Source organism: Diuraphis noxia, unplaced genomic scaffold (assembly GCF_037042655.1).
Source record: "Diuraphis noxia isolate RWA-SAM2 unplaced genomic scaffold, SU_Dnox_SAM2 contig0001, whole genome shotgun sequence".
Taxonomy (NCBI): Eukaryota; Metazoa; Arthropoda; class Insecta; order Hemiptera; family Aphididae; genus Diuraphis; species Diuraphis noxia.
Genome location: NW_028301711.1, coordinates 44,473,476 through 44,497,977, shown reverse-complemented (window position 1 = coordinate 44,497,977; position 24,502 = coordinate 44,473,476). Strand labels below are relative to the sequence as shown.

The window sequence follows — 24,502 nt, the reverse complement described above, 5'->3', positions numbered from 1 at the left end:
ATTGCGATATTCCTTATTGGTATTTATCGTCAAATATGTCAATTATATGGATATTTTTTTTCTTTCCGTAGACTTTATCATTATTCATTAATCTTTTATTATGTTTTTCTAACCGACACGAAGAAAATCTAATCAATAAAGATAGAAGATTTAAAACGTTCTTCACCAATCACATCACCATCGTCACCACCGTAGTCGTGGTGCAATCACTACAACAATTCCAATATGGCCGGTTAACACAAAGCCCGCGTACAGTGTACACAACACAACACATGCTTCGTTCCGTTGACCCTGACCGTAAAGATTATGTACCGACGCGACATCGTAACCGGCAGAGGCAGACTCGGTTGGTTAGACGGGTTGGTGGGTGGTGGGCGGGTTGGCCGTGCCGATAGTGTGCGGCCCGTCTGCGTGCGCTTGTGTGTACTACATGTCGTACGCACGCACAAGCGCGCATTGTACTTGCGTTTTGCCATTCGATAATCATGCGATACGTAAATAATATAGGTACAACATGTGTACGTAAATAATAATGTATTGACACGGTACAATATTTTGGGCCAATATTATACATAAATAAAATATTGTACGTGCATTGTGTGTCGCCAAGGTGAAACGCGGTCCGTGTGATCGGCACACCTGTCGGCGGCGGCCAACCGTTCACGCATCGTCGACGACACAAGTATCACAACTCACAAAATATACTCAACCGTAGCTCGCCCCTAACACAGGGCCGTTGTGCCGCCACCAGATTTTGCTCGGTTTTTGAGGCGTAGAAAACTAGAAAATCTCGTCCCATCCAGGCACGGACAGCCCGACTAGCCGCTCGTCCCAGACTCCTAGGCCGTCTGCTACGTTTTTTTTTTTTTTGGACCCGCACCGCTGTGCATCGCCGTCCGCCAGCCGAATATCACAGCCGTCTAATCAATTCCATGCTAGCCCACCGCCCCACCCCGTCAGAGCCACGACCTTAGATACTGATACCGCGAGATAGATATGTGAAAACTGCTAATGACGAATGACGATCTTAATGATCTTATAGATCACGGACCGCGGTGGATCCAGCGACAAGTCATCCGGTCGTTCTAGCCGATCCGTTCTCTTTATTATTTCATCCTGTTAATTGCGTTTCTGCTCGGTCTCGCCGTTTTGCCGTTCTGTCGTCGACCACTCAGCAGCGACATGTACTCCGCCCCGTCGTAGTAGTCATGCGTCGCGTCGCCACCAGGTACGCTATCCCGACGAATTTTCTGTCCATCGTCTTCCGGCATTGTTGGGACGCCGGGCGTCTCGACTGGCCTGCATAGCTGCCGACACGACTGGTACGATGGCCTGTTCGTCTGCTTTAATGTTAATGTTTACATAGTTTGCACACTGTAGTCTTCACCAGACCGGTGTTATCATTGCACCGGTTGTTTGCACAGTGTTTCTTGAGGTGCGGTCCACCCGAACCGTTAGTTCAAACATAGACATTGTTCAATCTTTAAGTCACTATTGCTCAACGATTATATTACTAATTCTAAGTTTTGATCACTGTTCTGGTTAATGTTCGGTTATTTAAATAGTCTTTAATGTTTAAAGCCACAGGTTCACGCTACACTGCGTTGAATATGTAGGTAACCAGTTTACAACATTTGATTACCTTCATATAATATAGGTGTTCACAGAGCACACCGCTTTATTGCGTGGATCTGGTTCTAATAGTGCGAATCATACCCCTGTGCTTATCATTTAGAGTAATTTATTCAATTATTGTTTAATATTTTTAAAAGTCATTAGAAGGTACTGTTATGCCGTAATATTATTAATTATGAAAAAGATAATGTTATAAATAACTTTTTATTTACTTACTATATTAATATATTTTAACTTAAAATGTAAAAGCTTTAACTTCTTTTGAATCTTTGTTAGGATAATGTTCAATATATTTTATCCGCATTATGACTACCAAGAATGAAAATTCATCAAACTGTAATAGTTCTCAAAATGAAGCCAAAGGACGTCAGATTAGTGATAGAAATACTGTAAAGGTACTACCAACACTTTAAATTTTTAATTTAAACCCATGACTCAAAATATATATGACTGATTAATGTTTTTTAGAAAATACCAAAAATGGATTTAAATAAGTCTGATTTATTAAAGCTTTTAAGCTATTTAGAGGGTGAACTCCAAGCAAGAGATATTGTTATTGCAACGTTAAAGGTAATACATTTGTTGCATAAAATATGATAAGTCCTTTACTTATAAATTGTGTTTCTATTTCTTTATAGTGTGAAAAAGTAAAATGTATGTTAAGAAACAGAGGCAGTGATCGTGTTGTTAAGGACCCATTGGCAGCTTTACAGCGTGATTGTTTTGCCACTTTTGAAACTAATAATGATAGTCTTTCATATCAACAATTAGGATCGCTTGAAAACCTTGTATTACAACAAAGAAGAACTCATTTAAGGATAGCTAATGTCTTAAAAGATAATCAAGTTATGCATCGAAAGGTAAAGTAAAATTAAACCTTATCATTTTTATCACTTTTTTGTGTTGAATTAAGACATTATAATATATTATATGTATATTGATTAATATTGTTGCTGTAATTTCATCATCTTGATTTGTTTATATTTAAGACAAACAATCATGTGTTAGATTTTCAATTAACAAAGTTTTACTATCAACATTTACCATATTATAGGTCTATTTTATTATTTATTCCCCAACCCCCTCTACATTAAAAACAGCATACATTATAAAATCAAAATAAAGGCTCTAATAAAGCCTGATTGTATAATGCAAACATTTCTTAATTATTTATACTCTGTTCTAAATAAGAACACACCTCTTTGGTGCATACAAATGAATTTTGGAGCAATATTTAGACCCACCTAGTAGTGTCAAATTGTTCTTTGGTTGGTCACTACAATTTGACTGCAGTTGTTTTTGTTGACTGGTCATGGGACCTGAACAACTAGTAGCTGAGACTGCTTGTGGTTGAAGACATGTGTGAGTTATGAGAGACTTTTGTTCGCTGCTTAGAGTGCTCTTATATGTAACAGTATATATGTAATTATAGTTTGTGCTGTCACCAGATCCCTGTATCATAGATGTGATTTGAATTAACAGGGCCAGTCCATGATTTATATTTAATCTTTTTTTTTTTTTTTGTATTTGGTTTAGATATTAGATCTGGAGCGATTAAAGAAACAACAGCTTCAGTATGAATACAAAAAGTTGCACAATGCTTTTGAAGAAGAACGATTAAAACACAAACAAATCGTATTTTTTTTACTAGCTGAGAGAAAAAAAATTGTAATGAAATATATTGAAGAAAGAAAACGTTCTGAAGATCTCGGACAAGTAATGTACCTTTTTCTCATTACAATTATAAATATTAATTTTCTGTTTTTATAATATTGTTTTAATTGGTTTTAATACTAAAAAATGTATTAATAATTATTGGCAAATATGTAAAAATTTGGTATAAATACAATCTAAAATATCTATAGTTCTCCTATGATATTAAGACAATATAATATCCGTATATGTTGTATCTGTCTTGCAGCAAATATTTATTCAATAGATTTCACTTTGAGTTGTTAGTTCACGTAATTTAAGATCAATTTTATCAAACTCTAATTTGTTATGCTTTGAATGTTAGCAAAATATATCCCTTGCAAATGTCATATTCCATAATATTTTATTTCATAAAAGTTTATTTAAACTAGTGTAAAATCCAAATTTCAAAATGAAATTAAAAAAAAAAAAGCGGATAAGTTGGGGATTTCGCTCTGCTGTACAGTAGGTTACAAGATGTATGTTACTGTAATGGATGGAATTAAATTTGAATCCAATGATATTATATCTTTGTATACGAAAAACGATTCTGAGCGGAGACAGTTTATCTGTTTAGGATATGTTATAGATTATTAAAAATTTTCAAATCTTAGATTTAAAAAAAACATTTTTTATTAATTTCTAGCTTATAATAATTTGCGAATTTTTGTGATTTTTACGTATGTTGTCAAAATTCAAATTTTGAATACTCATAAAAAATAAATTGTGACTATATATTTATTTTATTTTTCAAGTGCTATTGTAAAAATATGTTAGCCTTGTATTAAATTTTCAAATCTTAGATTTAAAAAGAAAAACTTTTATGAATTTCTAGCTTAAAATATTTTGCGAAGTTTTGTGATTTTTACATATTTTGGCAAAATTCAAATTTGAATGCTTATAAAAAAATTTTTTCGTGACTGAATTTCTTTTATTTTTCAACTGCTATTGTAACAATATGTTAAGAGCCTTGTATTAAATTTGAAGCTTTTCTACTCAACAAATACATTTTTATCAATATTATTTTGAAAAAAACTAATAATGATCGAACATTTTTTTGAAAATGGCATGTTAGATAGAATATACTCATATAAACATTCAGTGAAAATGTCATGTATTTATGGTCATTTGATTTAAAGTTACATCAAAAACCAAAATCGATTTTATCAAAAATTTATTGTGTGTAAAAATGCCCGTCTTTTCCTTAATTTTTAGTTTGTTTATCCCAATTATTAAGAAAAATATTGGGAATTTTTTTACTTTTGACCCCCCTCCCCTCCCCCCCCAAAAAAAGTACCAACTAGATTCACTTTCTGATTGAACGAGGTACTAAAGTTGAAAATTGAAGCAGTATTACTGCCCCAAAGCATAATGATAGACACAAAACAAAAAAACCACACGTCATAGTAAAATCATTATACATTCCTCGCTCCGCTCAGAATCTAAAACTATTTGAGAACATTTTTAAATTTTTAAATTCAATTATTTTGCTTATATCAATTGACAAGTTAATTTTTAAAACTAAAATAATAAATTGATAAGCAATAAACCTTTGGTAAAATCTATAGTAAGTGTATTCTTAATTCAGATATTAAGTGAAGAAAAAAGCAAAATTGATTCAATGGCTGAAGGGCTGGAAGAAGAAAGTAAAAAGTCATTACAGATGGAAGCAGAATTAGAAAAGCAAATGGCTTTATTTGATACTGAAAGCAAAAAGATGATGGCAGCTCTTAGTTTAGAAGAAAAAAAGTAAATTGTTTTAATGTTTTTAAAAACTTGGAGAGTATTGGTTTTAGTACTGCTATTGATTTATGATTAAATGACTGATGAGTATTGCATTAAATTATGGTCTATCAGTGGTGGTTTTGGGAGTGGGCGCCACTTCACTTGTAATTTTCAGAAATCAAAAGATATTTGTTAACACTTTGAATTTTATTTGTATAGTTGAGTTTAAAAAATTTAATTCATGGAGTGAGACCTTGATTAGTTGAAACAATTTCATTTCCATTGAATTTTGACTTATTAAAGTTCCACTGTATGTATTAGAGTCTAATAATTAGACATTTGATGCTGTAGGTAAAAAAAAAATGTGGAGTATTTTTATTCATACTTTACGAAACATGAGAATGGATCACTCTTACGTTATAAGCTGTTGCTATTTAATATTGCATCCAGAGCCACCACCACTAGTGGCTTGCTATTTTTCAGTGGTGGTAGCTGCTGTTGCCTTTATTTACACATGTTAGGTATGTCTACTAACACATTGGTAAATATGTTAACTTATGTGAAGAGTGCATACACAAAATGCCAGCTGAGGCAGTCAAAACATACTGTATCTTAACTTAGTTCATTTAGATACAATGTATACAGCCACGTTAATCAATAGGTGGGGGACTGCACTCACAGAGCTGGGAGCTGTTGTAACTGTTACATGGTCTTAATGTCATTTAATAATCTATTTATGACTGGGCACTGGTTAGTCTCTTTCCAACATTATCACATACCATTTAAATAATACATTAGCATATTAAACATGTGTAACTATATTGGAGTAATATTGTACCTTCTTAATATTTGGTTATCTCATGTAAGAGTAAATTTCAAAACCACCTCTGTAGTCTATTGGTATCTAACATAAATGCAAAAGGGAGCCTTATCTAATTTGTGAATAGATTTATATAGACTTTTATTAATAATATTGTTTGACGTTCTAGAACAAATGCTTTAGAAGCTGAATTAGCAAAATGTCGAAGTGAAATTGTTGCACTAGAAAAAGAACTAAGTGAAGCATTTCAAAATAATTTGATTGAACCTTTCAATAGGTCTTCAGGTAATCATATTGATTTAATCATACTTAACTTCAGTTTTTTACCATTTTATGTATTTAATTTATCAGTTGAGTACTAGTTTTAAAATATTTGAATTTGAAATGCAAGTAAGTTTCTGTAAATGTATAATTATAAATTTAATACTTTTTATTTAAATAATAAAAAAATTACCATAAAAGTTAAAATTAGGGCTTGATTGTTTATGAAATTACATGTTTTTTTGTATTTACCTAGTTCAACATATCAATTCTCTGCAACATCCATGCAGCTTAGATACAGGATTTTACATTTTATTTCCCAAATATTATTTCTTTCTTAAATGTAATTTGAATTCAAAATCCAAATAATAAAAATATAAATAAATTATTACATTTACCCATTTATTTCCAATTGTTATCTAAATATTTTTGGATTTAAGATTTAGACATTGTTATGATGGTTTTCTAGTGTTTAATTTTCATAGCTATATTGAAAAAAAATGTTTGCTATATGTATGATATGTTACAAGAAAAGTGGTACTACTCAATTTGGATGGTCATAGTCCAAATTATTCATTGCATGGACTAAATTGAATTTCATAATTCTTAGTTTTAGTCAAATTGTGTATTATTTACTTTTTATTTAATATTATTTTAAATATTTTAAAATATTGTGCTTCATTTGAATTCAATTTAAACATAAGACAAACTTTACTTACTGAACACTAAATTAAACAATATAACATAATATATAAAAAACTTCTAACAACTTTCATGTTACATATGATTGTTATACCGTAAACTACAAATATGAAGACAAAAACTTAAAAGTTAAATTTAATTTTATGAGTGCTAAAATTATTTTTATAATCTGATATTTATTTTATAACCATATCAATTTTGTAAATGAAATAATCTTGACAAATGAGAATTCGATATAGGTATAAGTATTTGAAATACAGACAGGAAAAGTAATCAGTAGTTTACTAATTGTACACTCATTATAGCTATGTTAAGCTTGCCATATTTAATTTTTTTTAACTGAGATAAATATTATATTGTATAATTTTTATGGGAAAAATAGTATGTCATTAACAGTTCTAAAAAAATATTTTTTACAATGAGAATACTACTCACAAGTCACAATAGCCAACTCTCTAGGACATTTTTAAGCATTACACTAACTCAATGTTACAAATGGGGATGAGTAACCAACAAAATTATGAATTAGTGGGGAAAAAATTATCATTGTGAGCAGAAAAACAAGAACCATATTCATCAATAATTGCCTTGCCAAGAAAATAATTTAAAAATAGATTTATTTAGATGACCAAATTATAAACTTGATTATTTTATCATTTACCAAAACATTTCTATTTTTCTACTAGAAATATTAAGTGAAAAACAAAAGCTTAACATGATTTATAAATGTTTGATTCCATGGAAATTGTCTGTTTCGGAACTATGGGGCCTTTTATTAATTATATTAATTATATTATGTGCTCTTACTTAATAATAGTATGTAAAAAAGCCAGTTTTCAATACACACTAGATAAACTAGAACGTAGACTAACGTACATGTAAATCTTATTTATATAAATGACAGCTCTTGGTTTATAAAATTTAAAAGGAAAATATAAAACTTAATTGTATAATGCAATTTGGACTTGTAATTTAATACCCAAGAATGCATCTCAGACCTCTTGTGGAATAACAATGGTTGGAATTTAACCAAAATACAATTTTTAGGTGTCTTGGGTGCCTAAAACATATTGTTGATGCTGATTTCGATGTTTTATGTCTAATAGTAGTGAATATTTTACAATTTTAATTGCATATTTGGTAATTTTATAGTTACAGCTGTGATTCCTAGTGATCCAATAACAAGTAGTGTTGCCAAAGTGGTTCAACCTACAGCAACTGCATCTAGCGTTCGAGTTTCTGGTCCAAGTAAATTTTTTTGATCATCATATATTGTAATAAGAATTAAATAAAAGGTTGGCTGCAGTCTCTCATGTCTGCTGCTGCCAAGTATTGCCCAGCTTTGCGAGATGAAAGATGAGAGACTTATAAGGATTTATAACAATGAGTCTTTATCCCACATGAATATGTATTCTTCATCTAACCGTAATCCCTCATCACATTAAATGGCCTATGTTGCCAAGGGTCATTAAAAAAAGGAAATAATTTTTACATATTATGAAATAACATTTGTATTGTGGCTTAACTTAAAGATAAATAATATGGTATATTAATTTGATTTAATTTAGTAATTATTCATGTTAATAAAATATACATGAAATACAATAAAATAAATAATATACTATTACTACTAATATTCTATTAAGAAATCTAAGCCCAGTATATTTATGCATTAGTAGAAACCTAAATATTTGGCTAGTTATTTATTTATATCATTTTAAATGATCTTTAAAAATATTTTGAAAATTGTTCGTTGAAGAAATTTTTATTTATAAACATTTTAAGTAGAAAATATGTAAATGTGTTAATTAAACAACAGTCAAAATTTTAATTTTCAAATATTATATTATATTGTAAATTTTTTTGTACATCTTAAAATACTTATAACTCGCTTCAAAATTAAAATATAGTAAAAATCCCATGATGTGTCATCTAAATAAAATTCTTACCTTCAAATTTTATAGTAGGTCAATTCACTCTATTTTTTAAACTAACAAAGCTAAACGCGATCTTCCGAGCGTAAAATTTGGTACGTTATGCACTTTAAATCCGAAGATAACTCATATGGGTATTATGTCCTCTTAACTTTAATTTTTATTAGAATATGACTGAATTATTTCAGGCAGTTTAAAATATAAATATCTCTATTTAATGCCATATTTATTTTTAATTAATACTATTATTGAATGTACCTATGTACCTACTTACATTTTGTAGTTAAGTAATAATATTTGATTTCTTTTTTTATGTATGTTTTTAGTGACTGGAATTGCTCGATCAGTAAATCCTGGTCAAAGTTTGCGTTGTTTGAAACCAATTAGTGGTAAAACTAATGATACACAGGTTACTAGATACACATTTAATTTGTTGAATGCGACATTTTATACATTTTAAAACATTAAAACTGTATATTTTAGGTTGATAAATCTCAATACGATGAAGATTGTTCTACACCTTTAGACACCATTAAAAAACAACCTATTTCATTTGGTCATCGCATGCAGTCTGAGTCCGGTCCAACAAGCACTGTCAAAAAATCATTGTTTGGTATTCAACGTAACATGTCTGTTCCCAATGCAACTGAAAGTAATATTCCTGGATTAATTAAGAAACAAATAACAACTATGGGACGTGGAACACCACCTCCTGTACCACCTAATAAGCCTATTATACCACCAAAAAAGGATCTAATATCATTCATAAAAAAGACATCAGTTGCTGACAATGCTGCTTCTACTGCTGAAAAAGATCAAAAAGACTCTCAACTTAGGCATAATAGTTTTTTATCTAATGAGATTGGTCCTATAGATAAGCCAGATGAAATGTTAAAAAATTAGACTTTAAAAATTTATAATAATGTCAGCCCAGCGAAATAAACTTCATATAAAAATTATATTTTTATATATGCGTTCGCTTGATAAGACTAATTGTATTCTCAAAATAGATAAGTAGTAAATTTTAGTGAATAATAGTAAGTTCAAACTTACACATATTTTACTGTTACATATTTCGTATTGAATGTAACAAATAATCATTTGAAATTGATTTTATTTCATAATTTATTTATTATGATAGTTTTATTTTAATTGTACTTAATTAATTTAATATAACAAAATAATTTCTTAGCATATTAAATATCAAAAAGTTCCTAGACTGTGCATCTAATATAACTTGGTATTCAAGGCAAGCTTTAAAACTAAATGATATTCTAAAAATTATGGTTGATAATGTAATGTAAGAATAACAACTTGCATTTTATAGTTGTTATCAAAATATATAGTACACCGCTCATATTCTGTTAATTTGATTTTATGTTAGTCTTACATTTTAAGGCATGTTTTTTTAAAAATGAAATGTTATACACTTTATGTTTAACATTCTAATATCATAATAAACCTTAAGCTTATCAAATAACATCACTGTTATTGTATTAAGGGGTTTAACTCAAATATCTTGGAAAAGTTACCATAAAAATGAATTAAAAATTAAATCTCCAAATTAATATCTTCCAAATATTATTACTACATAGTTGTATTATATGTCTATATATATATATATATTTAGGTACTATTATTTTAAATAGTTCATCAATATAAATGCATTGTATAGTGATAAATAATTCTCTAGTGTTGTTTAAAATTCATTTTTTGTTAATGCTTGTTTAGCTGTTTGTATTGACAAAATTAAATTAAACCATACTCTGTCCAGCAACAGAACGCTCTATAGTCTACTGAAAATTGGTTCTTCTGCTCATCCCCAACATCTTACTTTAGTAGAAATGGTCTTGGTGTTAGTGTTTCATGAGTGAAAGTGTAGAATAAACATTTTTTCTTTGGCTCTTGCTGGACAGACTAAATAACTTATGTATAATTTTATAAAATAACCATTTGACACTTAGAAGTTTGTTATTATTAATATAACTTATAAAAAAATTGTTTTAAACAGAAATAGTTGTAGTTTAATTTAAAACATACCAAATTATCTAATAATAATGTTAATTATTTAATCATGTTGTTACTCTGACATAAATACTCATTTAAAAATAAGTAATTTTATAACCACTTTTAAGTAAAATACTACTATTCACAATTGCTAAATATTGGGAAACTATCTAGTAGATATTTCTTTTTATTACTAGTTATTACATAAATAGTACAAAAAATGATAAATGAATTTTAAATATAATTTCAAACAAATATAGATTTGATACAAATTTTTCTTTAAAACAAAATCAGACTTAATTTAATTTTTCAAAATAAAAATGTAAAATATATGAACTAATATTCGTTGCAGTAAAAATTGAGTAGCACTTTATCATAACTTGCTCTAAGATAAATCAGGCAAGTATAGTTCCAACGATTCAGTTTGACAAAGAAAAAACTAGTGCAGTTCTTGTCGGTAAATATAGCTGTAAAATAAAAATAAAAAAGGTTTGATAAAACAATTAATTGTTAATTGTTAATTGTCATAAAAATAGCAATAATTAATATACTAGTGTTGTGATTTATATATCTTTTAAAATAACGGAAAGAAACATGGACATTAATAACTACTAGATATTAAATTATTAGAATTTATTTTATTTTATTTTTTTTTTTGAATTTTAAATAGAAAATTCGGCACATCCAATTTGTTTAAATATCTAATATAAAATTAATCAACTACTGATGCTTTTTTAAAAGTAGGTGCAAATCAAATATAATAAGTAATTATCTAGTTATTGAAATAATAATCAACTTGATCTTATCAAATCCATATAAATAATATTAAGAATTTAGAATACTGAATTTCTGTTTTTAATAGTACAAAAATAACATTTGATTCTTTTATGATAAATCTATAGTTATTGCTTTAAAATTTTTCTTTTTATTTAATATAATCTAACAGTTATGTAAAAAGATTTAAAATATATATATATATATATATATATATATAAAAGAATTTATTACGTCATATTTATTGAACTTTTATAATATTGAAAAAAAACTTTAATATTCCTTAAAAACCTGTGCCAATTAAACATTAAAATAGAATAATTATATATTTAAGGAACATAACGTCCCATAAAAGATAAATATATATTATTCTAAATCATAAATGAATCAACGTAAACATTTTTTTAGGAAGTTTAATGTTAAATATAATAGTAGATATTATGATAGTTACACATTTGCCAATATAAAAACTTATACATTTTTTGATATTCCGTAACATTTAGAAAATAGTGTGAGTTTATGATATATCAATTTTTTTTTTCTATTGTATTATAATTTAAATATTTAACTGTTTATTAAACAATGTGTAATAGTTTTTAATCTATTATTAAAAACAACTTGTTTACACTTGGAAATATTGATTATTTTCCTTTATTATTTTAAATAGATGCTTAGGTGAGATAATTTACCTAACCTTACAAACAATATTACCAAGCATATTTATTAAACAAAATATTAGGTTTTGAAGGAAGATTAGAATTATTAAATAAAATTCTTAAGCTGGTAGTACTATTGTAAATCATCAAATTAAACCTTTGAAATGTTTTTACTTACGAAAATGTGATTTTGTCTACCATTCCAATCACCATTGATAGTTGGATATGTAATATTGTTATCAATACGATTGTGTCCTCCATATTCTGAATTATCACTATTTAAAACTATTTTTAACGAGCCTGACAAATTCAAACCAATTTTGTATTCTGTAAAACTCTTGGTGGGATGGAAATTGAATACAAATAATAAACCAGCTCTTTCAAATGCAATTATTTTATCATCTTCATGCTTTAAACTCACAAACCCCTTGTTAAAAAAATAATAATTTAATATTTAATTTTGAAATAGTATTCACCTAACTACAACAATAATATAAAATACTTACTGGATTGTCGTTTAACCATCCATATTTATTTTCTAAATGATTCATACTTTTATCAAAATTGTTTAAAAACTTATATTTTAATGATTCATCATCAACTAAATTCCATTGTCGTCTGGCATAGTGATATGAACTTTGATTGCCGTCACGAGGGAAATCTAACCATTCAGGATGACCAAATTCATTGCCTATTGTATCAGAAAAAGTTATTACTAACATTTTAACGGCAACAATTAAACAAGACTTACCAATAAAATTTAAATATGCTTCACCACCAAGACTATTGGTGATCAACCGAATCATTTTGTGTAATGCTATTCCACGATCAATAATTAATGACGGATCACTAGAGACTGACATGTGTGTATACATTTCTTTATCCATTAACCAAAATGCTATTGTTTTATCTCCAACAAGCGCCTGTTGTATAAAAGTCAATATATTTAAAAACAACTATCAATTTTGAATCATATAATCCAATCAAATAATAAAACCCAGTCAATAGATAAATATTATGATAATATATATAAAATATATACTAATACGTATTAATATTATGTTATATTTAACATATTTAAACTTTATCTACTACACTTTATGGCTTTACATTGAATTCTTAAAAGTTTAATAGGAATTATCTAAGATGATAAATTATTTTATTAAAATGATCTAAAACATATAGCTAATCTGATATTAACCTGGTCATGGGATTCGGCGTAGGAAACTGTTTTTTCCATCCACCTACGATTTGTTAAAGTATGAACAATATTCCCCATATTCCAATCATCATCTTTAACCTCCTTCAGCAATTTAATCCACATATCAGGTATAGCCATTCCTAAACGATAATCAAATCCAAGCCCTCCTTCGCTTACGGGTCGGCATGATGAAGGCATTCCAGACACATCCTATATTTAAAATATTTTTGTACAAATAAAAATAAATACCTTTAAAAAATGTTAAATATTTGACTTACTTCAGCTATAGTTATGCAATTGGGGTAAAATTTATGGAGAATGTAGTTTGCCAACATTAAATAAACTAATGCGTCAGAATCAACATTAAGACCAAAATATTCATCATAATGTCCACTGAACCCTTCACCAGCACCTCGAGAATGGTATAACATAGAGGTAACACCGTCAAATCTAAAATGAAATACAATATTATACAGTTATGTGCTATTTACTGAATACCATTTTTTTACCTATAGCCATCAAAATTATATTCTTCAATGTACCATCGCAAATTTGACAGTAGAAATCGGAGTACTTCATACCTATATTTAAATGATAATCATTTATTTAACTTGAACTAGATAAAATATAGAAGTTTATTTACTCAGCATAATTGAAAAGTCTGCTATCCCATAGGGGATGACTTCCCTTAGGTCCGCTGTGAAAGTAACCAGCATCTGTACCATCGAACTGATTTAAACCATCTAATACATTTTTTGATGCATGGGAGTGTACAACATCTAACATCACATATAGACCTTTACTATGTGCAACATCAACCAATTCTTTAAGATCTTCTGGTGTTCCAAAGCGACTGAAATTAAAATAAATTTATAAATGGGAATAAAATATTTGTTAAATAGAAAATAACATAATTTTTCAATACAATGATACTAAATTAGTATCTTATGATCAGGGCTCGTAAGTTCATGCATTTGCATATTTTTCTTGCAATACAGAAACACATGCTAATTGAGATACAAAACCATTTCATAACAATAGTAATAAAAATATGAAGTTTAATAGTGCACGTTTTTGCATATTTTGGATGTTAAAGCATATTTGGCATATAGTTGATTTTTTAGAGTTATTAGCGCTTATATTATCTCATAAAATAAAATGTTTAAACAAATTAATATTTGAATTCTTTTTATTTCTCATTTACTTTTTCATTTTCAAAATTATAGTATTGGTTTCAATTTATTTTTATTTTTGTACGACTATATTGCTTTTATGAGTTTTATACATTACCACGGAAACAATGTTATTGTTACTACTACTATTCTTCACCATACAATGTGTGTATGAAAATCTATCAAATTACAACATTTTTAATTCTACTAAGTTTATGAGCATTTTTTAATGCATGAACTTACGAGCCCAGATTATTAGCATTACGGTAAATAATATATCGCTATTTTAATTACCTTGAAGCTGCATAAAAACTTGTCACTTGGTATCCAAAAGAAGCATAATATGCGTGTTCCATGATGGCCATTATTTGAATTGCATTATATCCTTTAATAGTTCAAAAAAACGTTTTCTAAATGCTATTATATTTAGTATATACAATTGTTTTTACCTAAGTCTATAATACGATCCAACATCTTATCTTTAAATTCTTGGTAAGTTCCGACTTTATATTCTGATGTGGCAATCCCAATATGACATTCATATATTCGTAAACTAGATGGTTTTTGTACTTTAGGATATTTAAATTGATATACCTTGAGACATATGTTTAATAAATTAGTAAATAATAACTACAAACAAATAATCTTAGTTATTTATATTTGTATATTGAATGCCAATAACCGATAATTATCAATTAACTACAATAATAATGATATTTTACTATTTGGCTCATAACTTTTTTGTGTGTATAAATTGTTGCCTGTTTGAATTACTCGCTAATAAAAAAAATGTAGTATACTAATTTTAGAAAAGAAAAAACATTATTTTCAAAATAAATTTTGTATGTTATCTATTGATAATTACTGATTACTAATTAGTAACCCATCTTATATTCCTATTACATATTTAATTTCTCTCGATCAGTAATGTATTATGCCATTCATATTAATATATACTTAATATACGTGTTGTTTTCCAAGCTACAAATATGTTTCTAGTACTCTGTGTTTTAACCACAAAATTTTTTGGGACATTTTTTGCATTTTTAGCAGATTTTATACTGTTTAAGGCATTTTTGACATTTTTAATGGAATTTTTAATCATTTATGACACAACCTATTTTTCGTATTATGACTAAATAATTTGACTTTATTGAAATATAAGTACTACGTAAAATAAATTATTTTAATTTTTAAATATTTTGATCTTATCCAACTAGCCGATTTTATTGTAAATTTAATTTTAAATTAATTTTTTTAATATATTTTTTGTACAGTATCATGCAAATATAATTTCACTTTTTAATAATAATTTGAATTTATTTAGTATTGCATTTTTTGAAAGAACATTTAAGTCCAAGCCCTACTCATGATAATATTGATAATAAAATTCAAAATAGGTTTATTATGTTTTATACTGGTAAATAAAAAAAATTTTTAATTATTGCTGTACATTTTACATATATATATATATAATAAAATAATATAACTTAAATATTTTGATTATTTTAAGACTTGTCCATCTGTAAATATATTATGTATTTTTTACTTTTCTTTTCAAGCAATTTAAAAACTAATATTTTATTCTGATTTAAATTTAAAGGTTGATAATTTTACAATAAGCTTTTTGTACTTAATTTGTTAATTTTATTTTAAAATTGTTTTTATTTTACATAAAAATATAATTATAATTTTTTTAAAATATACATTGAAAGCTTTAGAACCACTTACATGATCTGATGGATTCCAAACTTTTTGTTTAAATGTCACTCCTTCTTCACGGGGCGGTTGGACTACATAAGTTGCCCAGGGTGATAGACGATCCATTTTTTCACCATGATAAGATTCAACCACAATCTGCAATAGGTTTGGTTAGGATCATGATAACTAAATGTTTAATAATTAAGATAATCAATAAAATTTTATAAATTATCATTAAACTACCTTTATTTCTGATAAGTGTTTAATAACTGGTGTTCCATCACTGTTTGGTGGTATAGTTAATTCCCATTTTCCATATTCAAGTTTCTTGTAGGGATAATTTTCTCTATTCCAATTATCTATAATTATATTATTATAAATTAGTGTTCATTTATTAAAATTCATATTTTTTTTACTATATTACTAGAAATTTTAATTCTAAAAAATATGATTCACTAAATTATTTATTATACAAGGACACTAGGTACTAGGTAGTAGGTACTTAACAGGCATAATATAATTTTTAACTTTAGAAGGCTCTTAGACTCCGAGTAGAGCAATGAATGTATTAGTTGTACAATAATGTGTACTTTTAAATCACATCACATTTGAGGAGTTGTAAGAAACTACTTTACTTTGAAGATGGTTCATGGACTCCTAGTAGTAAGCTGAATATAGACTATAGTTAGTACTTGCTGTAGGGGTCAAAAGTAAAAGATATCAAATACTTTTCAAAATAATTGGGAAAAATAAAAATATATTCTAGAAAATAGGAATATTTATGTACCATTAGTTAAAAAAAAAATAATAATAATTTGGAGGTAATAAGAACCAATATACCTAGATTTTAACATTTAATGCAACATCCAGGGCGGAAGACAATGCCTAACATCAGGGCTTTAGCTCAAAGAGCCTTATGTCTTATGCATTCTTCAAAGTAATGATAATATCAATAATGAAATTTGTAGATAAAAATATAAAATACAATATTAATATTGTAATAACTAAAAAACGTAAAAATATTATTTGTTATGGCCTTGGTTTTTAAACTATCTGATTGTTAATAATAAAGTCCAATTTATATCAATATATATTGATACATCTAACAACATGCTATCTTTATAGTATCAAATAATCATTTTAAAATTTTAATTAAAATTTCTTATTTATTTGTATAGAACAAATTACCTAGATTAAGTTGGACCTACTTTATGATAAAATTACAGTTTAAAGGCAACGGAAAAAACTTGTAAAGTATGTTTACAATGAAAATATAAGACTAATAGTATATTAGGGAGTATATGGCATATATCTATAGATTCAAGTTCAAACAATATTAATAAAAAATCCATGTATACAAAAAAAATTATTTATTTTGTATTTTTATACCTACATTATTTAATTGAGATTATTTAGGTACATTTTATTAGTTTATTACAATAATTGAATATTAGAATATCTATTAATAATAATTATGATGAGAAATATGTAAAAATTATAAATCTCTTATTAAGTGCTTACTACTTAGGCACAAAAAACTACTGAAAATCACATACTAAACATTTTTAATTTTAGTGTAAAAATTTAAACTTTCTTTCATTATAATATAATATTTGTAGGTATAATAAATTTGGATTAAATATTAATATTTTAAATTATATTGAAAAATAAAAACTAAGATTTTTAAAATATTTAATTTCAAAACATATGGGTACAAATTATTTTCATACTAAAGTACCTATTAAATATATATTTTTAATTAATAGAAAAAATAGAATGAAGATTGAAAGAAATCATTGAGCAAAGGTTGTACAATTATAAATAATTTATGATAATGTTTTGGTGTTAATTTTAGGACACTAGAAATTATTTTATTAGAGCCCCCTTGTTAGGCTATCTGGCCAAAGGCCATAGGCTACAGTCACAGCCTACAATCTATATTTTATTGAAAATGACATTGTAAATATGTATACAAATAATGGATACTCACTGAAGTCACCAGTGAGATAGAGCTGTTTAGCTCCTGGAGCCCATTCCAAACAATACACAGACCCATCATTATTGAAATGAAGACCATACGTTTTGTAACCCGTTGTAAACGTTTCTAAATTTGACTCATCTTTTACTCTATCTAAATAATCCAAAAAGCACGCATACCTATAAAAAAGTAATCATAAGTAGAAATAGATATATTTATCAATGTAAGTAAATAAATGTTATAGTCACCCAACACTTAAAATATTTTTCTCAAACAAAAATTGAAATAAAAAATAAAATAAATGTTATTATATTAATTTAATCATCATAAAAGGTAATGAGGCTAAAATACAATTGCAGTAATATCATTTACCTGCGTTTGAATTCCCTTTCGTAGGGCTTTAAATAGGAATCGCGATCCAGCTGTTTTTGAAGTTCGGGCACTTCGACGTCCATGGGATCCATTTTAGAGTGTTTGCCACCCATAGTAGTCGGGACGAGGAATTAATTGGCACCGAATCAACAACGAAAATAAATTGAAAAAAAAATAAATAGTTTTTGGAAACTTTCCCGACTTTTGTTTTCGTTTGACGTTGGCCCTCGTAAACAGACGCGTGTCTCACGAATGGTTACTTTTGGCAGCGGTTCAAGGGTTCAACGCCTCAACAGCGACTAATACTTGCTAGTACGTGGGAAATGGCATTCAGATAAGCGTCCGGCGTGGTTTATAATAACCCGAACGTAGAAAACAAGTTGTATAATGCTTAAAAATAAAATAAATACGTACAATTATCATTTAGCAGATAAGCCTCAATCGCGGTCGTTATAATGAATCTACAGGCTACAATAATTATTAATTATTACGTTTAATATCATATATCATTTATAATATAAAAATGTTTAGTAGGTACTCAAAATTTATTACGGTAATAATATTATTATATAGCTGGTCGGACATATTTATAATAAAATCACCTATAGTGAAGCCAGAAAGGTACGTATTAAATATTTAAATGTGTTATATTATTATAACCTTTAGCCGCGACGACCTGCTGCTGCCCGAGAACCACTTGTTGTTTTACGTTGTCGTCATCGTCGGAGTATAATCGTAGATAACACCCAAAGCCGACTGTAAACAATAATTTATTATTATAATACGTACCTGCCTATGTACAATACAATACACTATAATAATATATATTAAGGTATATGCATTATATTTTTTCACTCGTAAATCTAAACCGTACGTGATTCTTTACACTTGGTTGGGGGGAAAATATTTTTATGTATATTATATTGTTATTACAGGTATAATTATGACACATCAGGATCGACTTTCTCGTTAGGTGTCGTTTTTCAATCCTCATTCGTCATACGCAGTATGTATAACTGCTAACTTTCTATATCTGCTATTATTTTATACCTATGACTTATTATAATTACTTACATGTACATATTTTGTATTATATATTATCGTTATCGCAGTATTTTTCAGTGAAAAACAATACTATAATAAGTTTTAGGTACCTACCTATAATATTCTAATACAGGTGATATAGGTAGATTTTTGTACACATTAGATTTTAGTTCAGATATTAAACTAGCTAGACGAAACGGCGGTAAACGTAGTACTTAATAAGAGGACGCCACACCCGCAAGTGTTGTCTACGTCTTACAAACGTAGGTATAACATAACAAAATCTGTTTAGCGCTGGACAACTGTTCTCCCTCAATATTTATAATAGAATTTTCAAAATTTCACAACGCATAGGTAAGAACTTTATCTGTGTCGTAGCGTCGTTGTTTTTTTGATAACATAAATATAATTAAAGTTATAAGCTTAAGAAAATACTTTTATTTTTTCATTAAATTACTTAAAATTATTGGTTTGTGCTATCAAAAAAACAACGACGCTACGACATAGATAAAGTTCTTACCTATGCGTTGTGAAATTTTGAAAATTCTATTATAAATATTGAGGGAGAACAGTAAAGTTGTCCCGCTTGTAAGACGGAGACAACACATACGGGTGTGGCGTCCTCTTAATGTGAATAATGAAATAGCCAAGCTACCATTTGACTAATGAAAATGTATTCAATATATTCATCTCAACTTTAATAATTACCAAACAATAAAATATGAACCTCTCTCTTTAGATAACATTTATGAAATTACCCTACAATTTGGTGCTCTTTCACGACAAGATATTTGAAAGTCATCATATCTACAGGCTACAGCATATTAGACAGTTTCAAGAACCACCAAAAAAATATACACATATTATTAATAGTAATAAAGGTAATAGATACAATATGTGGCAACTAATCTTTTTGACTAGTTTTTGTAACATGTTTGGTAGGGATTGTGTTTTATAATTGTTAAAATATTTATTTATAGGTATTTAGACTTAGACCGAACAAACGCATTGTACGTCATTAGGTATATTATATTGTTTTATTTCTGAATGTTAGACGAGAAACACTTTAAAATCAATTTTCAGATTAGAAATAAATTTTATATACTATCTAGTAGCTACACGTATGAACTGCACGCACATGAATACAAGCTGATCGTATCAGTACCTAAAGTACGTAGGTACGTATGGCTTATATAATAAATAATAATATATTAATATATGTTTTAAACGATCGCTCATCGCTTAAATCTATAAATTTCATAGTTATACGACTACATAGTTTACTTTTTAGTGTATTTGACATAAAGAATCTTTTGATGTGCATGTTTTTGAATATGCTGGGCTTAAATTAATTAGATTATGGCGATTGTAATAATTTAAGAATAGCATAATCTTCATCCCTATTTCTCATATCTGAACATTGAAAGACCAGGTAAGCGATTTTTATTCGTTTCTAAATTTCTGTGTAATTATTACCAATAATATTTAAGAAAAACAAAGTGTATGCATTTATAGTATTATACTTAGATGGATATTGGGTAGGGGAGAGAAAACCAAAAATCTTATAACTTATCTATTAGTTGTTCAGGTCGTTCAGGATCGAAGCAATAATGAAGCCCAAATGCTCACATTGATGTTGAAAATGTTAACCTCCTATAAACTATTTTGATGGACTCCCACTTTTGGTATTACCTATAGCATTTATATATTAAACACTCTTAACTTGAATCACTTGAACATCAAATTAAGGTAAATACAATATAATGTATAAGTATATTAAAATAATTACACTTAAAAAGGCATTGAAAAATAAAAATAAAAATAACCTATCTATTTAAATGATGTGCAATAAACTTATAAGTTATAATAATATATAACTTATTAATAGTTATGTTATGATAAATGTATAAACAATTGCTGTTTGGCAAATCATGTATAGTTTATGCATCTTTCTGTATACAAAATTCATACATGAATGTAGATATAGTATTGTAATATTGCTGTTATTAATTATTATGTAATGAATTATCTTTATATACAAGTTTAAAAATATAAAATACGTTTAAGTGCTTGGTCGATAATTAATTTTAATTTGTCGATTAAGCTGTTATTTTATTTTATTTACGTATACATATATATGTACGTATATGTTAAATGGAGTACAGATATAAATAATGATCCATACAATCATATAATGTTATATCAAATAATGCATAGCCGCGAAACGTTACGTTAAAATCACCATTATTAATACATGTATTATAATATGTTAATATTTTATGTGTAGTATAACAATCTTTGTTAAATATTTAGAAAACAAAAATAGATAGGTAGGAAACTAATTTATTATGATAACATTTTCAAGCTATCGGTGCAAAGTACAACACACAATTATTCGTAAAGTTCATTTTAAATGTTATTATAGACCAATGTATATCTAACTAAACACTATCTAAACCAATTAAGGCCGATTTAACCATTCAATATAACAACTACGAGTACGAGTATAATATCGTTACTATTACAATATTCCAAGTTTGTTGAAATAGCCCATATGTACGTACCTACAATAATATACAAAAACAAAAGCATTTCTTTACAATCAATGACTCTCTTAAATGCTAATTTTTTACTGCAAAATTAATCCAACCTTTTTATGTCTAAATAGTAAGATTAATTAAGGTTAATAAATAAATATAGGCTAACATACTCGTACCTTGTACATAATTGTTTTTGTCTTTTTGATATTGTATGATTGAATTCAAATTTAACACCATTCAGTGGAATTATTTATCCGAAATCTATAGAACAGTCAATGGTGAAACCAGGCATGGGAGGCTATAACTACTGTTATAAGCCTATAACCATAACGCCAACGAAAACTATAAATAGAGTAACTTTAACGAGTTTCGTTTTTCTATGTTTAACGCTAGAGTGTGCTAGCTATATGTTGCTGTGGTCAGAACGCAATACAATGAGACACGCATAGACGATATAATAATAAATAATAATATTATGTTGGATCAATATAGGGCCAATACTCAATTGGGACGTCATCTGTCAAGGTAGTTAGTATTATAAATTGCACAATTCAGCAATATAATCTATTATGTATAAAATAACTCTAATAATTATAATACTATGACGATGATGTTTAATCTGTATCCATATGAATCGAGTATGAATCGAGTATGACTCACTATGACTGTATATGTCTTAGTGGCATCTATTGTAGATAGTGACTAATTAGAGTAATAAGACGTATTCTAACTTAAAGTAGTTATATATTGTATTTTGTTTTTTGATATAAATAATAAATGTTTAAAATAATTCATTTTATTTTATTAACTTTTAAGTGCTGTATTTGTACTTATTTATTCTTGTACCATATTACATTTAAATGATGTAATTTAATTTTGTAACAAGAAAAAAATTTTTTACAACCTAGTATGACAATCGATCTGCAGGGTACAAAAATATATAGCACCAGATCTAGTATGAGGGGCCGAGGAGGTCTGTCGGTTCTGAGATACGCGCTTCGGGCGGTGGGCACTTATCACAGACTTGTGAAAATTCCAATTGATGTGAATAAAAAAATTTACATATTGATGAATAAAAATGTGTACATTCATTTTCAAAGCATATTTTTTGTATTAAGTATGCTTAAGCTTTGGCACTATGCTTAAACTCACTAGGATACAACTACTAAGTACAAATTTTTAATAAAAATACCTATACCTACGTGACCAAATATATTTTTTATTTACTTTGAATAATTTATGCCAATCAAAATGTATATAAAATATTATAATTAAATAATATGATGGTGATAGTAAAATGTGATATACCTAAATAAAGAATAATAGTTAGCCTCTATAGATAGGTAGGTACCTACGATATTTTGAATTGAAATAATTTTAATGAGGTATTACCAAAGACACGGATGCTGAGTTATTCTAATAAGTTGGGAGCATCAATTGTTTCATTGATTAAATCCCAAATAAAGCGACAATTTTATAAAAGTGATGTTGTGACGCTCGGATAGTTAAGTAGCTTATAGACATGTAATTATATGAGATTGATATGTGATATCGATACGGAAGACAATAAAGCTTAGGAAACGATTTTACTGAGTATTATTAATTCACTTAGCATAATTTAATGAACAGTGTTAAGAGATAGACTCAATTGGGCCACCACCACAAAGGAACTTGCTGTTAGCTAGTGTCCCTCTTAATCTGGCCTTAATTGCGTTTCTTGCAATGTCTATAGCTTTTAATATTAAATTTAAATCATGAAGACAGAATGTTTTATTCTGTATTCTGATCAATCAAGTATCAGTAATGTACTCACTAAAAACATAAAATTAATGTTCGAATTCTTGGTATTCGATTGAAGAATGTTCAACGCGAGTTATCAAAAAAAAAAATTATGTTCAATATAATATTTTGGACCCTAAATGGAGCAATCAATGTAGTATTGGTTTTGTTATTCATCACCACGTTTAAGAGCAGAAAAAACTCCAATCGTTTACATAAATTAGGAGTGTTTTCTGTTAACAAATTGGATCTATTATTGTTACTTTGAGGGTCAATTCCTCAAATCCGCATTTTTTGACAAAATCAATTGTATTTTACTGTTGTAATTCAAAATTAATAACAATAGGGAGTAGATATCTTTGGAAAATATTTAAATAATAATTTTTTAGACATTATATAATTTGGCTTTTTTGAGCTTTGTACTTATAGATATTTCAAATTTTAGATTCTGTGTGTAGGGATGAATGTATTGTATTTACAATGATATTGTGTATTATTTTTTCGTCATC

General features: G+C 27.6%; 2 protein-coding genes and 1 long non-coding RNA gene across 5 annotated transcripts; 1 reads left to right on the top strand and 2 right to left on the bottom strand.

The window, feature by feature from the left end:
• Positions 1 to 677: 677 nt before the first annotated feature.
• Naus (cortactin binding protein N-terminal like nausicaa) lies at positions 678 to 10,128 on the top strand. Of its 3 annotated transcripts, none has more exons than XM_015520082.2 (10): positions 690 to 1,228; positions 1,912 to 2,030; positions 2,104 to 2,205; positions 2,274 to 2,495; positions 3,172 to 3,351; positions 4,916 to 5,076; positions 6,042 to 6,157; positions 7,988 to 8,083; positions 9,096 to 9,178; positions 9,253 to 10,128. In XM_015520082.2, exons 2-10 carry the CDS (start codon positions 1,941 to 1,943, stop codon positions 9,670 to 9,672), a joined length of 1,470 nt encoding a protein of 489 aa, XP_015375568.2. In that variant the 5' UTR covers positions 690 to 1,228; positions 1,912 to 1,940; the 3' UTR covers positions 9,673 to 10,128. The 3 variants fall into 3 exon arrangements, with proteins under 3 accessions (XP_089072737.1, XP_015375568.2, XP_015375567.2); XM_015520081.2 differs by having other exon boundaries at positions 690 to 1,322; XM_089216611.1 differs by lacking the exon at positions 7,988 to 8,083 and having other exon boundaries at positions 678 to 1,322.
• An 869-nt stretch (positions 10,129 to 10,997) lies between these two features.
• Positions 10,998 to 18,911, bottom strand: AGBE (1,4-alpha-glucan-branching enzyme). Its single transcript, XM_015520080.2, has 14 exons — positions 18,631 to 18,911; positions 18,271 to 18,437; positions 16,524 to 16,639; positions 16,311 to 16,436; positions 15,029 to 15,173; positions 14,874 to 14,964; positions 14,051 to 14,260; positions 13,917 to 13,988; positions 13,686 to 13,857; positions 13,408 to 13,617; positions 12,958 to 13,129; positions 12,713 to 12,897; positions 12,385 to 12,633; positions 10,998 to 11,243 (listed from the first exon to the last, which is right to left on the bottom strand). Exons 1-14 carry the CDS (start codon positions 18,741 to 18,743, stop codon positions 11,196 to 11,198), a joined length of 2,076 nt encoding a protein of 691 aa, XP_015375566.1. The 5' UTR covers positions 18,744 to 18,911; the 3' UTR covers positions 10,998 to 11,195.
• On the bottom strand, positions 18,886 to 22,584 carry LOC149060752 (uncharacterized). Its single transcript, XR_016189558.1, has 3 exons — positions 22,391 to 22,584; positions 19,291 to 19,386; positions 18,886 to 19,020 (listed from the first exon to the last, which is right to left on the bottom strand). It is a non-coding gene; the product is annotated as an uncharacterized LOC149060752 (long non-coding RNA).
• Positions 22,585 to 24,502: the final 1,918 nt, after the last annotated feature.

Bases quoted from the DNA above. Each gene is read 5' to 3' on its own strand.
- Naus (XM_015520082.2), top strand. From the start codon at position 1,941: ATGACTACCAAGAATGAAAATTCATCAAACTGTAATAGTTCTCAAAAT. The intron at 5,077-6,041 runs GTAAATTGTTTT...TTGACGTTCTAG, and splicing joins CTTAGTTTAGAAGAAAAAAA to AACAAATGCTTTAGAAGCTG. The intron at 8,084-9,095 runs GTAAATTTTTTT...GTATGTTTTTAG, and splicing joins CGTTCGAGTTTCTGGTCCAA to TGACTGGAATTGCTCGATCA.
- AGBE (XM_015520080.2), bottom strand. From the start codon at position 18,743: ATGGGTGGCAAACACTCTAAAATGGATCCCATGGACGTCGAAGTGCCC. The intron at 14,965-15,028 runs GTAAAAACAATT...GAACTATTAAAG, and splicing joins GGATCGTATTATAGACTTAG to GATATAATGCAATTCAAATA. The intron at 13,130-13,407 runs GTTAATATCAGA...TTTATACAACAG, and splicing joins ACGCCGAATCCCATGACCAG to GCGCTTGTTGGAGATAAAAC.